This window comes from Thamnophis sirtalis, unplaced genomic scaffold (assembly GCF_051295495.1).
Source record: "Thamnophis sirtalis isolate CommonGarterSnake01/CBP01778 unplaced genomic scaffold, rThaSir2_p1.2 scaffold_2, whole genome shotgun sequence".
Taxonomy (NCBI): Eukaryota; Metazoa; Chordata; class Lepidosauria; order Squamata; family Natricidae; genus Thamnophis; species Thamnophis sirtalis.
In genome coordinates, this window is record NW_028261382.1 from 28449307 (window position 1) to 28463099 (window position 13793).

The 13793-nt window shown below is 41.6% G+C and overlaps 1 protein-coding gene and 1 pseudogene across 5 annotated transcripts in view; both read left to right on the forward strand.

Annotated features, from left to right (window-relative positions):
* The window catches only part of LOC148048543 (uncharacterized), a 57446-nt pseudogene extending 52073 nt beyond the window's left edge, over positions 1-5373 (forward strand).
* STRBP (spermatid perinuclear RNA binding protein) overlaps positions 1-13793 on the forward strand; it is a 94976-nt gene that overhangs the window by 41808 nt on the left and 39375 nt on the right. For all 5 annotated transcript variants that reach the window (XM_087704575.1, XM_087704577.1, XM_087704578.1 and 2 more), the window contains exons 2-3: positions 5213-5390; positions 8253-8473. In XM_087704575.1, the coding sequence (XP_087560701.1) occupies positions 5388-5390; positions 8253-8473 (224 nt within the window). In that variant the 5' untranslated portion in view covers positions 5213-5387. The remainder of the gene's footprint in view (positions 1-5212; positions 5391-8252; positions 8474-13793) is intronic.

A 13793-nucleotide genomic window follows, 5' to 3' on the forward strand; every position in this document is an offset into this window, starting at 1 on the left:
AGTCTCTTCTTAAAAGCCTCCTCCAGTGATGGAGCAACCACAACTTCTGGTGGCAAGCTGTTCCACTGGTTAATTGTTCTCACTGTTTTCTCCTTAATTCCAGATTGCTTCTCTCCTTGATCGGTTTCCATCCATTGTTTTTGCCTTCTGGTGCTTTAGAGAATAAGTTCACCCTCTTCTCTTTGGAACGATCTCCCCGTGGAGATTCGGACCCTCACCACCCTTCAGGCTTTCCGTAAAGCCGTCAAGATCTGGCTGTTCCAGCAGGCCTGGGGCTGCTGAGTCCCATCCCCTACTCGAATGTACGGGTATGCGTGTTGAGACCTTTTAGACTGTTTTGTACTGTTGTTTGTTTTTGTTGTGGTTTTCCTTTTTGTATCGTCCATCCCCCCCCCCTCCCTTGGTTTTGTTAGCCGCCCTGAGTCCCTCGGGAATAGGGCGGCATACAAGTCGAATAAAACCTTCATAAACCTTCTTCTTTGTGGCAGCCCCTCAAATACTGGAATCCTGCTATAATGCCCCCCCCCCCCCCCCAAGTCCTTCTTTTCTCTAGTCTGGCCCTACTCAAATCCTGCAACCGTTCTTCCTACGTTTTAATCTTCTGGCTTTTAACCATCTTTGTTGCTCTTCTCTGAACTTTTTCCAAAGTCTCAACATCTTTGCGTAACGCGGTGACCAAAATCAGTTGCAGGATTCCAGGTGTGGAAGCCTTACTAAGGTTTTATAAAGCGCTGCTAATACGTCACATGATTTTGATTCTGTGCCTCTGTTTATATAGCCAAGGATGGTATTAGCTTTTTTGGCTGCTACTGCCCACGGATGTCTCGTGTTTAAGGGATCGTCCACCAGGACTCCAAGGTCCCTCCCCAAGTGGCTGTTTTTGAGCCAGGTTGTCTGTTTTTGTCCTATCCCGGAAGCTTCTTTTCATATAATTCTACCAAATTCAAATGCATGCATTTAGAATGGAATGGGAGAGGATAGGATAGGAATTTAGAATAGAATAGAATACAAATAGGAATTTAGAATAGAATAGAACATGAATAGGAATTTAGGATAGGATAGGAATTTAGGATAGGAATTTAGAATAGAATATGAATATGAATTTAGGATAGGGTGGGAATTTAGAATGTGAATGAATTTAGGATAGGATATGAATTAAATATGAACATGAATTTAGGATAGACTAGAATATGGATTTAGGATAGAATAGAATATGAATATAGGATAGAATAGAATATGAATTTAGGATAGAATAGAATATGGATTTAGGATAGAATAGAATATGAATTTAGGATAGAATAGACTATAATAGAATATGGATTTAGGATAGACTAGAATATGGATTTAGGATAGAATAGAATATGAATATAGGATAGAATAGAATATGGATTTAGGATAGAATAGAATATGGATTTAGGATAGAATAGAATATGGATTTAGGATAAAATAGAGTATGAATTTAGGATAGGATAGACTAGAATATGGATTTAGGATAGGATAGAGTATGAATTTAGGATAGAATAGAATATGAATTTAGAATAGAATATGAATATGAATTTAGGATAGGATAGAATATGGATTCAGGATAGGATAGAATATGAATTTAGGATAGAATAGAATATGAATTTAGGATAGGATAGAATAGAATATGGATTTAGGATAGGATAGGAATTTAGAATGTGAATGAATTTAGGATAGGATATGAATTTAGAATAGAATATGAATATGAATTTAGGAGAGAATATGGATTTAGAATAGAATAGGATATGAATTTAGGATAGAATAGAATATGAATATGAATTTAGAATAGAAAGATAGGTTACAAATAAGCTATCAGATCTTACTAGGAAACGATAAAAACAATATAAATTGAAAGATACAAGCAACGTGGTTATAGTCCTAAGCAGAGAAGGAGATAGATACTGGTAAGGAAGAGAATAATAATAATAATACATTCTTGGTAAATTATTTGACAGTGTTGTGGGAATTAGTTGTTAAGCAGAGTGATGGCATTATGGGGAAAACTTTATTTGTGTCTGTTGGCCTGTCTGCTAAACACAATTCATTGGGTGGAAATTTACTCCTTTGTTTTACTTCTTAATTGGACTGCGTCTGTGTGTCTGTCTCTTCCTTTGCCACTAAAGCACAAGAGTTTAACAGGGTGGATTTGATTTAAATCACAATTTAAATCACGATTTCAATTATTAGCAAGATGGCTTGATTTCAATCGACTCGATTTCAGTCCTAGTTTTTAAAGAACCGCTGCCATCTCTGTCCCACCGTGACTTCTCCTCTGGCCCGCTGTTGACTCCGGAATCTACAGCCTCATATGCTACAGAACAAGGCTCCATTTCATGCGGAGAAAACTAAATTATTAATGTATCTTAAATAGAAAACTATCTTTAGATAGATGTTTACTCCAAAAACATGTTCTTAAAATAAATTTGATAGAAATAAAAAAAATCCGATTTAAATTTTTTAAAAATCCATTTTTTTTAATTTTTATTTTCTAAAAAAAATCCCATCGATTTTTGTTGTGGCCCAGCAGGAGCCGTTGGAGCTGCCACCAGACTCCGACAGCGAGGGGCCTTATGAGTCGGCTCTGGAGGATGTGGAGGACCCTGGACAGGGTTCCGACTCTGAGCAGGTCGCAGAGAGACTGGTTGGCTACCAGGTGGCGCCTGAGCCTTGGACCAGTGGGGAGGAGACAAGGAAGAGTGATCCAGAAGCCAGCAGTGAGTTGTTCCTGGATGCACGCCATTGAAGAGCTACTCGGCGTCAGGAACAATTACGAAATTACAGGAGATAATTGCGCTCAGTTGGTGGTCATTAGGCTCCTCTCCAGACTATAAAAAAGACTGCTTGTGACACGCCCCTCTTGCAGAAGTCAGCGTATTGACTAAAGAGAATGTAACTAACTTGGCAGGCTGGATTGACGCCAAGGTTTGTCTGACTTGCTGCCAAGGTCCTTATCTGTTTGTTTGCTTGACTTTCAGCCACTGAGATTTTGGCTTAGTGCTATTAAAAGTACATTCTAGTTAAGATTGTCTCGGCTTTCGTTACTGGATAGAGGAGTGGGTCAGAACAGTACATATACACCTAAATACAAAGAAAAAGGGGAAAACATTTTATAGTGCATCCCCAGCCCCTGGAGACCTCCCCCCCTTGTATTTCTTCATCTTTAACAACTAAAAGATATACAATATATTACAGTTGTGCCCTTATCCCCTCCAAAACAATCTATATTCTTGAGTAGGTTTCTTCTCTTCGCCTTCCACCAACACTGATTTTATAAAATCCCCCCATATTTCATTGTAATTATTTGCTCGGATCATCTTTTTTTTTTAAATTTAATTTCTGTTGTTCATTTATCTTTTGTTACCCTACTCCAAATTTCATTATGCCACTCATTTCTTTGAATATCCCAATTTCGTCCCCAATATTTAGCCGTCCCTAATCTAGCTGCCATTATCAAATGTACAATCAATTCCTTTTTTGTTTCATTCATATCCCGTTTTTCCACCAGCAACATGACATGTCTAAATTTACATTCAATGGTGCTCTAATTTCTCTAAACACCATGCCCCATACTTTTTATGCACTCTCACAATCCCACCACATCTGTTTATATGTTCCAACCTCTTTCTTGCACCTCCAACAAATATTTGTATATTTACATCTATCTGATTTAATTTAAATTGTGTTGAAGTGGCTAAGACACTGAGCTTGTCGAACAGAAGGTTGGCAGTTCAGTGGTTCGAATCCCCAGCGCCGCGTAACGGAGTGAGCTCCCGTTCCTTGTCTCAGCTTCTGCCAACCTAGCAGTTTGAAAGCATGTGAAAAATGCAAGTAGAAAAATAGGAACCACCTTTGGTGGGAAGGTAAAAGCGTTCTGTGCGCCTTCAGCATTGAGTCATGCTGGCCACATGACCATGGAGACTCTTTGGCTTTGAAATGGAGATGCGGGGGACACAGTGGCTAACATGCTGAGCTTGTCGAACAGAAGGTTGGGAGTTCAGTGGTTCAAATCCCTAGCGCCGCGTAATGGAGTGAGCTCCTGTTACTTGTCCCAGCTTCTGCCAACCTAGCAGTTTGAAAGTAGAAAAATAGGAACCACCTTTGTTGGGAAGGGAACAGCGTTCTGTGCGCCTTCGGCATTGAGTCATGCTGCCCACATGACCACGGCAACGTTTTCGGACAGCGCTGGCTCTTCGGCTTTGAAACAGAGATGAGCACTGCCCCCTAGAGCTGGGAACAACTAGCACGTATGTGCAAGGGGAACCTTTACCTTTATGTTAAATTATAATCTTCCATTATTTAATTATTCAGTATTTCAGTATGTTATTTTTATTCCACTCACAGAATAGAATAGAATGGAATAAGAATAGAATAGAATAGAATTCTTTATTAGCCAAGTGTGATTGGATACACAAGGAATTTGTCTTTGGTGCAGAAGCTCTCAGTGTACATAAAGAAAAATAAAATAGAATACATTCATCAAGAATCATAAGATACAACACTTAGTGATAGATGTAGGTTACTAATAAGCAATCAAATCATACTAGGAAACAAATAGAACAATATAAATTGTAAAGATACAAGCAACGTGGTTAAGTCATAAGTGGGGAGAGATAAGATACTAGGAAGAAGAGAAGAATAATAGTAATACAATCTTACTAAATAGTTTTACAGTGTTGCGGGAATTAGTTGTTTAGCAGAGTGATGGCATTTGGGGAAAAACTGTCCTTGTGTCTAGTTGTTCTCTGCCCTATAGTGCCCTATAGTGTTCTGTGCCCTATAATGTCATTTTGAGGGTAGGAGTTGAAACCATTGATGTCCAGGATGCGAGGGGTCTGTAGATATTTTTACAGCCCTCTTTTTGACTCGTGCAGTGTTACAGGTCCTCAATGGAAGGCAGGTTGATAGCCATTGTTTTTCCTGCAGTTCTAATTATCCATTGATGGCTGTGTCTTTCCTGTTGGGTTGCAAAGCCAAACCAGACAGTTATGGAGGTGCAGATGACACTCGATAATATGGTTCAATAATATGGTTCAATAATATTGTTCAAACATGGTTCAAACATTCTTAATGCTACCATCGTTCAAGTTCCGATTTTCCCCTCTTCTTATTATTACCTTCTTATATAAAGATGCGTATTCCATTCAACTGGTTTCTGATTGCTTCTGAATTTCTCCCTTTGTTCTCTCTGCAGGTGCCTGGTGGAACCTGACTCCAGGAACAGTACACCTGGGTGAACTTCTTGGCTTGGGAAAGACTGAGAGGCTTATGTGGAGCTGCTGGTCGAAGTCTCAGTGCCTAGCCAAGATACCTAGGAGGAAGGAAAAGGAGAAAGGCGAAGAGCACCAGAGCTGAAATCTGCTGTAGCCATGGTAGGTCGTGTTGACTAAAGGACACCGGCCTGGAGTATGAAGGGCAATCTCCTTCCTGGCCTAGTAAACCAGCTTGCTAAACCAGCTGGGGGGACGCAGTGGCTAAGACACTGGGCTTGTGAATCAGAAAGGTTTGGCGGTTTGAACCCCGAGTGCCGTGTAACAGAATGAGCTCCCATGACTCGTCCCAGCTTCTGCCAACCTAGCCGTTCTAAAGCACGTTAAAAAATGCAAGTAGAAAAATAGGCACCACCTTTGGTGGGAAGGGAACAGCGTTCCGTGCGCCTTCGGCGTTGAGTCATGCCGGCCACATGACCATGGAGATGTCTTCGGACAGCGCTGGCTCTTCGGCTTTGAAACGGAGATGAACACCGCCCCCTAGAGTCGGGAACGACTAGCACCTATATGCGAGGGGAACCTTTATCTTAAACCAAGCTAGCCCTCGGGCTTGCAAAACAGGACTGCTGTTTTAAAGGCTTGTCCGGCTCTTAAACTGTAGGGTGGTGGGGAAGAAACAAGCCTTGATTTATAGCAGGGTCACTGTAGAAAAATCCCAGTGTGGAGGCTGGAAGTGGCATGAATTATTAAGCGCCGGAGCAGAAGATGGGCATAAATAACCTTTCCTAATAAAAGTGACATTTGCGAGTTGTAACCTTGAACTCGGAAGGTCCACAGGGAGGGGTTGTCCCATTCCCTGGGGTTCTCCATGGCTGTTTATTTGAAGGGCGTTTCCCTTCCTTTCCCCCTGTCAGATGGCAGTGATATGGCATTTAAAAAAAAGCACCCTTCCCAAGGCAGTGGGATGGGGGGGGGATCTCTCTGTCTCTCTCTCTCTCTGTCTCTCTCCCTCTTTTCTCTCTCTAGCCCTCTTTCTCTCACTGTCTCTTTCTCTCTCTCTTTCTTCCTTTCTTTCTGTCTTTCTCTCTCTCTCTCTGTGTCTCTCTCCCTCTCTTTGTCTCTCCCTCTCTTTCTGTTTCTCTTTCTCTCTTTCTCTCTGTCCTTCTGTCTTTCTCTCTCTCTCTCTCTCTCTCTCTCTCTCTGTCTGTCTGTCTATCTCTCTTTCTCATTTTTGTTTTCATTTTATTGCTTTGCTCCTTTTATGGTATCCTTTTTGGGTTTTTTTAATCATTCACTTAATGCCAATTTCAAGTTACAACGGCCCTGAAAAATGTGACTTATGGCTGTTTTTCACAGTTATGACCTTCAAAGCATCCCCATGGTCATGTGATCAGAATTCAGATGCTTGGCAGGAATAGAATAGGAAATTAGAATAGAATAGAATATAGAATAGAATAGGGAATGGAATAGAATAGAATAAATATAGAATAGAATAGAATAAATATAGAATGGAATGGAATGGAATGATATAGAATAGAATATGGAATGGAATGGAATAATATAATATAGAATAGAATAAATATAGAATAGAAGAATGGAATGGAATAATGTAATATAGAATAGAATATAGAATAGAATAGAATATGGAATGGAATGGAATAATATAGAATAGAATAGAATATGGAATGGAATAATATATAGAATAGAATAAATGTAGAATAGAAGAATGGAATGGAATAATGTAATATAGAATAGAGAATGGAATAGAATATAAAATAGAATAGAATATGGAATGGAATGGAATAATATAGAATAGAATATGAAATGGAATAATATAGAATAGAATAAAATAGAAAAGAAAAGCAATTTTGTTAGACTACAATGTTGGGAAAACTTAAAAAAGCTGATAGGAAATCCGCTATAACTACCTGCATGGAATCAGCAATTAAACTTCATTTTAGATGAGGCGAGAGGATTTATAATCCTTGCCTCTTTAAGCAAGGAAAGGAAAAGAGAACCAGGTTGTCCTCAGCAGAGGAAAATATGTAAATGTAACAAAGGTTAGAGGGGAGGGAAGGAGGACAGTAGGGAAGTCAGGATGGAGAGGAGAAAGGAGAGGAACAGGAAAGGCAGAAGAAGGGGGGAAGGATAAAGAGGAGGAAGAGAAAGAAGAGAAGGGAAAGGAGGTGGGAAGAAAGAAGGAGAGAAGAAAGAGAAGAAACTGGGGGAGGAAGGAGGGAGGGAAGAGGAGAGGGTAGTAAAGAGGGAAAGAGGGAGGGAAAGAAAGAGAGAAGGAGAGTTGAAAGGAAGGAAGGAAGGAGGGAGGAAAGGAGGGAGATTAAGAGAAAAGGAAGGAGGAGGGAAAGAGGAAGGGAAGGAGGGAAGGTATGTGAGAAGGAGGGGGGGATCGAGGGAGGGAAAGGAGGGGGAAGGAAAGGAGGAAAGGAAAAAAGAAAGGAGGGAAGGCAGGGGAGAAGGAAGTAAGGGGGGGAGGGAAGAAAAGGGTATGGAAAAGAAGAAATGAGGGAAGAGAAGAGGGAGGGAAGGAATAAGATACCTAACCTTTGATGTTTATAATGATTTGATAGTATGGGAATATCTCGAAATGTAGTTGTACTGTTTTTTACAAGTTATGGATGTTGTATTTTCTTTTTACCAATAAAATCTTATTTTAAAAAAAGAAGAAGAAGAATAAAATAGAAAAGAAAAGAATATGGAATGGAATAGAATATAGAATAGAATATGGAATGGAATGGAATAATATAGAATAGAATATAGAATAGAATAGAATTCTTTATTGGAATTTAATTCTTATGTGATTGGACACGCAAGGAATTTGTCTTTGGTGCATAAGCTCTCAGTGTACATAAAAAAAATACATTCATTAAGAATCATAAGAAACAACAGTTCTCACGTTGGTGTCTTATGATCTAGCTTGTTATCTTGCCTCCCCGGTTTTCTCTCTTATCATCTCGGGGGAACTTCACCCCCTGACCTGGCTTCCTTCCTGTCTCTCCCCCACAGAGATCAATCCGATCGTTTGCTAACGATGACCGGCACGTGATGATGAAACATTCGACGATTTATCCGTCTCCAGAGGAACTCGAAGCCGTCCAGAACATGGTTTCCACCGTTGAGTGCGCCCTTAAGCAGGTCTCTGATTGGATGGACGAAACGAGCAAGTCTTCTCGGATGGAGGGCAACGTGGAGGACAAAGAGGAAACGGCCGATGGCCGGAGTAGCAAGTGAGTGGACAAAATGTGGGCTGACCCATTTTTATACAACCCTTGAGATACACCGTCTGTCAGCATTCCAAATAGCATCCAAAAGTAAATCAGAGTCCAAGGCAAAGTATTGCTCAAAGTGCCAATTTATTAAGAGAGCCATGTTGGCACAACTTGGAAAACCTGAATCTGAAAGCTTCCCGGTTTTCCCCACCCAGTTGAAAGTTCAAGATCCTGCCCCCACACCCACAAGTCCATCCCATGGTCCAATCTCCCACTGCCACGCTGGCAGCTTCCACCCATCCAGTTCCGGTCAGGCGCAGAGACAAAGGATGACCTTGGCTTTCTAGAAAGAATGTTGTTATGGCTGCATATCATCTAAACTCCATACAATCCCCCCTCCCATTTTCCCACAATAGAAAATCCAAAGTAGAATGATAAAAAAGTGTGGTAGGCCGAAAATCCAAAAGAAAAGATGGCTGCAGGCATGGAAATTTTACTCCATGCACCCCTCAGTAGGGTGATCTACTTGGGCTTGGAAGGTTCGTTGCTATGGAGAATTGGTATCGTTGGTATCATGATTTAAATCACTGGCTTGATTTACATCAGCTCGGTTTAAAACGTAATTTTTAAAGAGCCACGTTCATCTCCGTCCTGCAGCAGCTCCTCCTCTGATCCTCTGTTGATTTACCGACAGTCCCAATATTGCAGAATATACAGCCTCCTGCTACATAACTAAGCTCCAGTTCATGCTGAATAAACTATCTTTAGATAGATTTTTTACTCCAAAAGCATTGTATTAAAGTAAATTTGATAAAGATAAAAAAAATCTGATTTAAATAAAATAAAATCTAAAATCATTGATTTTTATCCACCCTGTTCTTAAGTATCTCTTCATTGCACAGCGATCTACTTGGGCTTGGAAGGTTCATTGGGATGGAGAATATCAGGGAAAAATAGAATGGGACGGGATGGGACGAATGGGAATGGAATGGAATAGAAGAGAATATAATTTGGAGTAGAGTAGAATAGAATAGAAATTGGAGTAGAATAGAAGAATGGAATGGAATAGAATAGAATAGAATTTGGAGTAGAATAGAAATTGGAGTAGAATAGAATGGAATGGAATAGAAAAGAATAGAATATAATTTGGAGTAGAGTAGAGTGAGAATAGAAATTGGAGTAGAAGAGAAGAATGGAATGGAATAGAAGAGAAGAATGGAATGGAATATAATATAATATAATTTGGAGTAGAGGAGAATAAAATAGAAATTGTAGTAGAATAGAAGAATGGAATGGAATAGAAGAGAATATAATTTGGAGTAGAGTAGACTAGAAATTGGAGTACAATAGAAAAATGGAATGGAATAGAAGAGAATATAATTTGGAGTAGAGTAGAATAGAATAGAAATTGGATTAGAATAGAAGAATGGAATGGAGTAGAAGAGAAGAATGGAATGGAATAGAATTCAATTCAATTCTTTATTGGCCAAGTGTGGTTGGGTACACAAGAAATTTGTCTTTGGTGCATAAGCTCTCAGTCTACATAAAAATACATTCATCAAGAATCATAAGATACAACTCTTAGTGATAGTCATAGATTACTACTAAGCAATCAAATCATACTAGGAAACTAAAAACAATATAAATTGTAAAGATACAAGCAACATGGTTATAGTCATAAGTGGGAAGAAATAGGTACTAGGAAGGAAGAGAAGAATAATAGTAATACAGTCTTAGTAAATAGTTTCACAGTGTTGTGGGAATTATTTGTTTAGCAGAGGGATGGCATTTGGGGGGAAACCGTCCTTGTGTCTAGTTGTTGTGGTGTGCAGTGCTTTATAGCGTTGTTTTGAGGGTAGGAGTTGAAACATTTTATGTCCAGGATGCGAGGGGTGTGTAGATATTTTCACAGCCCTCTTTCTGGCTCGTGCAGCGTACAGGTCCTCAATGGAAGGCAGGTTGGTAGCCATTGTTTTTTCTGCTGTTCTGATTATCCATTGAAGTCTGTGCCTCTCTTGTTCGGTTGCAGAGCCTAACCAGAGGGGTCTGTAGATATCGGCCAGAGTTGGCGGAGAAAGAGAGGAGCTGAGCTATTCCTTGTCTTCCAGAGTCAGTGAGCAAAGGGGGTTGGCAGTGCCCTGGACTTGCAAGAGGGGCCTTGCCCCATGCTCTCCGAGGACATGCAGCAATTTGTGCAGCTGTCAGCTTGAGGAGTCTCCGGGTTAAATAAGGCGAGATCGGCTGGCCAAGGGAGACGATTTACAGAGGGCCGCTGAGTAGCATTTGGTGCTCGGTTCCAAGTCGGTGGAGCTCAACATGTAACCTGACATGGGTGTGTGTGTGTGTGTGTCTGCCTGCTAGATGAGCAGTCATAGGAGAGAGCTTCGCCTGGATTAGTCAGGACGAGCCGTATAAAATAGAGGTCAGCAATCTGCGGCTCCGGAGCTGCATGTGGCTTTTCCATCCCTCTGCTGCAGCTCCCTATCGTCGGTCGGCTCCACAATTGATAGGTCTTTCGGTTAGGATAGGTAGAGGAAAAAGGACGCCACGCTAGGAAGAGACTCTATGGTGGGGGAACCGGACTTCCGGTCGGCTCCAGACTTGAAAGGGGGGCTTCAGGTTAGGACATTTGCGGCTCTTGAAGTTTTTAAGGTTGCCGATCCCTGACCTGGATGGTTTACTTCTCCTCCCACTGAGTGGAAAGCTTTAGTATTCTCAACTTGATCAGTTGGTAAACAGCAGAGCAGACTGGTCCACTTCTTTGTGTTTTTGGTTGTTGTTGTTATTTTTCACTTGCTTTTTTTAAAAAAAAGCCCACAGACCACACATTTGGGCTGTGAGGCTGGACGCGGCGAAGCCATCGATGCGTGCGCCAACAAATTGCCCAGAGATAGAAAGTCGATGGCGCAAAACAAATAATCTATGCTTAGGATCAGATGGATTGGCTGATGGCTATCTGAGGAGTCCCAGGACGCCAATTTGATGACTTCTCTCCACTCCTGACCTCCCCCTCCCCCCTGTTGTTGTAATTAATGGCGCGTCATCAGTCATGAATCGTTTGGTGCCCGCCAGAGCCCACGGACAAGACTGACTGAAACTTTCACCTGCTCGCAGCGGGACAAAGAATGAGGGATGGGGTTGGAAAGCAAGGATGGGGGGAATGGCCTTCTAAGTGTGAGACATTGCTCCCACCCACCCCCCCACCCCCGAGACACCCAGAGCAGATGCCACCACAGTGTGTTCTGCTGGTTCCCAAAACAAAATGAACAGAAATGATTGGTGGACGTAACGGACTGTGAGTGTCCCTTAGGGAAATGAACTGCATTCGTGCGGGGAGCTCAGAGCTGGTTTTGCTTCTTCTATGTCGATGTGGATTTATTCAGTAAAGTTTATACTCTTGGTAAAATGATGCCCCGGGAGTTTCTTTTTTCTGGAATTGCCAACTGGATGGTTTACATTAAACCAGCTCTTGAGCTTCCCCACGCAAACAGGGGACCCATTTTGAATTCCTTCTGCCTTTATCTACTGCCCTTTTTCATTGACCTGGTTAGTAGTTCCCATCCTTGTAGAGAAATTTTAAGCTTGCAATAAATCTTTACACTCATTTGAACTGCCTGGATCTCCCTGATTTTCCCAGCGCTCTGTTCTCTTATATACAGAATAATAGAGTTGGAAGGGACCTTGGAGGTCTTCTAGTCCAACCCCCTCTTTAGGCAGGAAACTCTACACCACTTCAGAAAAATGTATATCCAACATCTTCTTAAAAACGTCCAGTGTTGGAGCATTCACAACTTCTGGAGGCAACTTGTTCCACTGATTAATTGTTCTCACTGTCGGGAAATTTCTCCTTAGGTCTATGTTGTTTCTCTCTTTGATTAGTTTCCACCCATTGCTTCTTGTCCTACCCTCAGGTGCTTGGGAGAATAGCTTGACTCCCTCTTCTTTGGGGCAGCCCCTGAGATATTGGAAGACTGCTATCATGTCTCCCCTAGTCCTTCTTTTCATTAAACTAGACACACCCAATTCCTGCAACTGTTCTTCATATGTTTTAGCCTCCAGTCCCCTCATCCTCTTTGTTGCTCTTCTCTACACTCTTTCTAGAGTCTCCACATCTTTTCTACACCGTGGCAACCAAAACTGGATGCCGTATTCCAAGTGTGGCTTCACCAAGGCCTTATAAAGTGGCATTAACCCTTCACGTGATCTTGATCCTCTCCCTCTATTGATGCAGCCTAGAACTGTGTTGGCTTTTTTGGCAGCTGCTGCACACGGCTGGCTCCTATTTAAATGGTTGTCTCATATTTAAATATGAGATCAGGTAACTAATCAAGAGCTCTTCCTGGCATTTGATTAAGATAAATCCGTGCATAGTTAAAGCATGAGATTATCCAGGAGGCATCAGCAGGAAGTTGGGAAGGAAGTCCAGAAAGGAAAAGATAAGGGCTAAAGTTGTTATTTTGGTTGTTAGTTGAGGGTGCAACATCTTTCTCTTTGCCATCTCTTTTCGTGTGAGGTTGTGACTGCATTTTTAACAGCTGCCAATGATGCAAACTCCAAAAGCCTCTTTTTCCCTGGTTTTCTGTGCTGGATTTTTATTTTTATTTTTTTATATGAACTCGTGCTAAATTTGGGGTGCCGTTTTCTTCGACGGGTGGATAAACACTTTTGGCCAGCCTACAGCTTGGCTGTAATAGGGACACGATGGCTCAGTGGCTAAGACGCTGTGCTTGTCAATCAGAAAGGTCGGCAGTTTGTCAGTTCGAATCCCTAGCGCCGCATAACGGAGTGAGCTCCCGTCACTTGTCCCAGCTTCTGCCAACCTAGCAGTTCGAAAGCACGTTAAAAAATGCAAGTAGAAAAATAGGCACCATATTTGGTGGGAAGGGAACAATGTTCCGTGCGCCTTCGGCATTGAGTCATGCCAGCCACATGACCATGGAGACGTCTCTGGACAGCGCTGGTTCTTCGGCTTTAAAACAGAGATGAGCACCGCCCCCTAGAGTCGGGAACAATTAGCGCATATGTGCGAGGGGAACTTTTATGTTTACAGGTTGGCTGTAGGGAAGCTTGCATGGAAATTCAGTAGTTGTTGGTGCTGAGGTTTTGCCTCTTGTCCCTAATTTATTTTCTTTTCCTGATGCCAGCCTTCTTGTAGCTCTTTCTATCCATTCCCCACATTTTTTTAAAAGAGAGAGACACAGAGAGAGAGAGACAGACAGACAGACAGACAGTCACACAGAGAAACACAAAGAGAGAGAGAGAGAGAGAGAGAGGGAGGGAGGGAGGGAGAGAGAGAGAGAGAGAGAGAGAGAGAGAGTGTCAAACTGCCTTCCCTTCC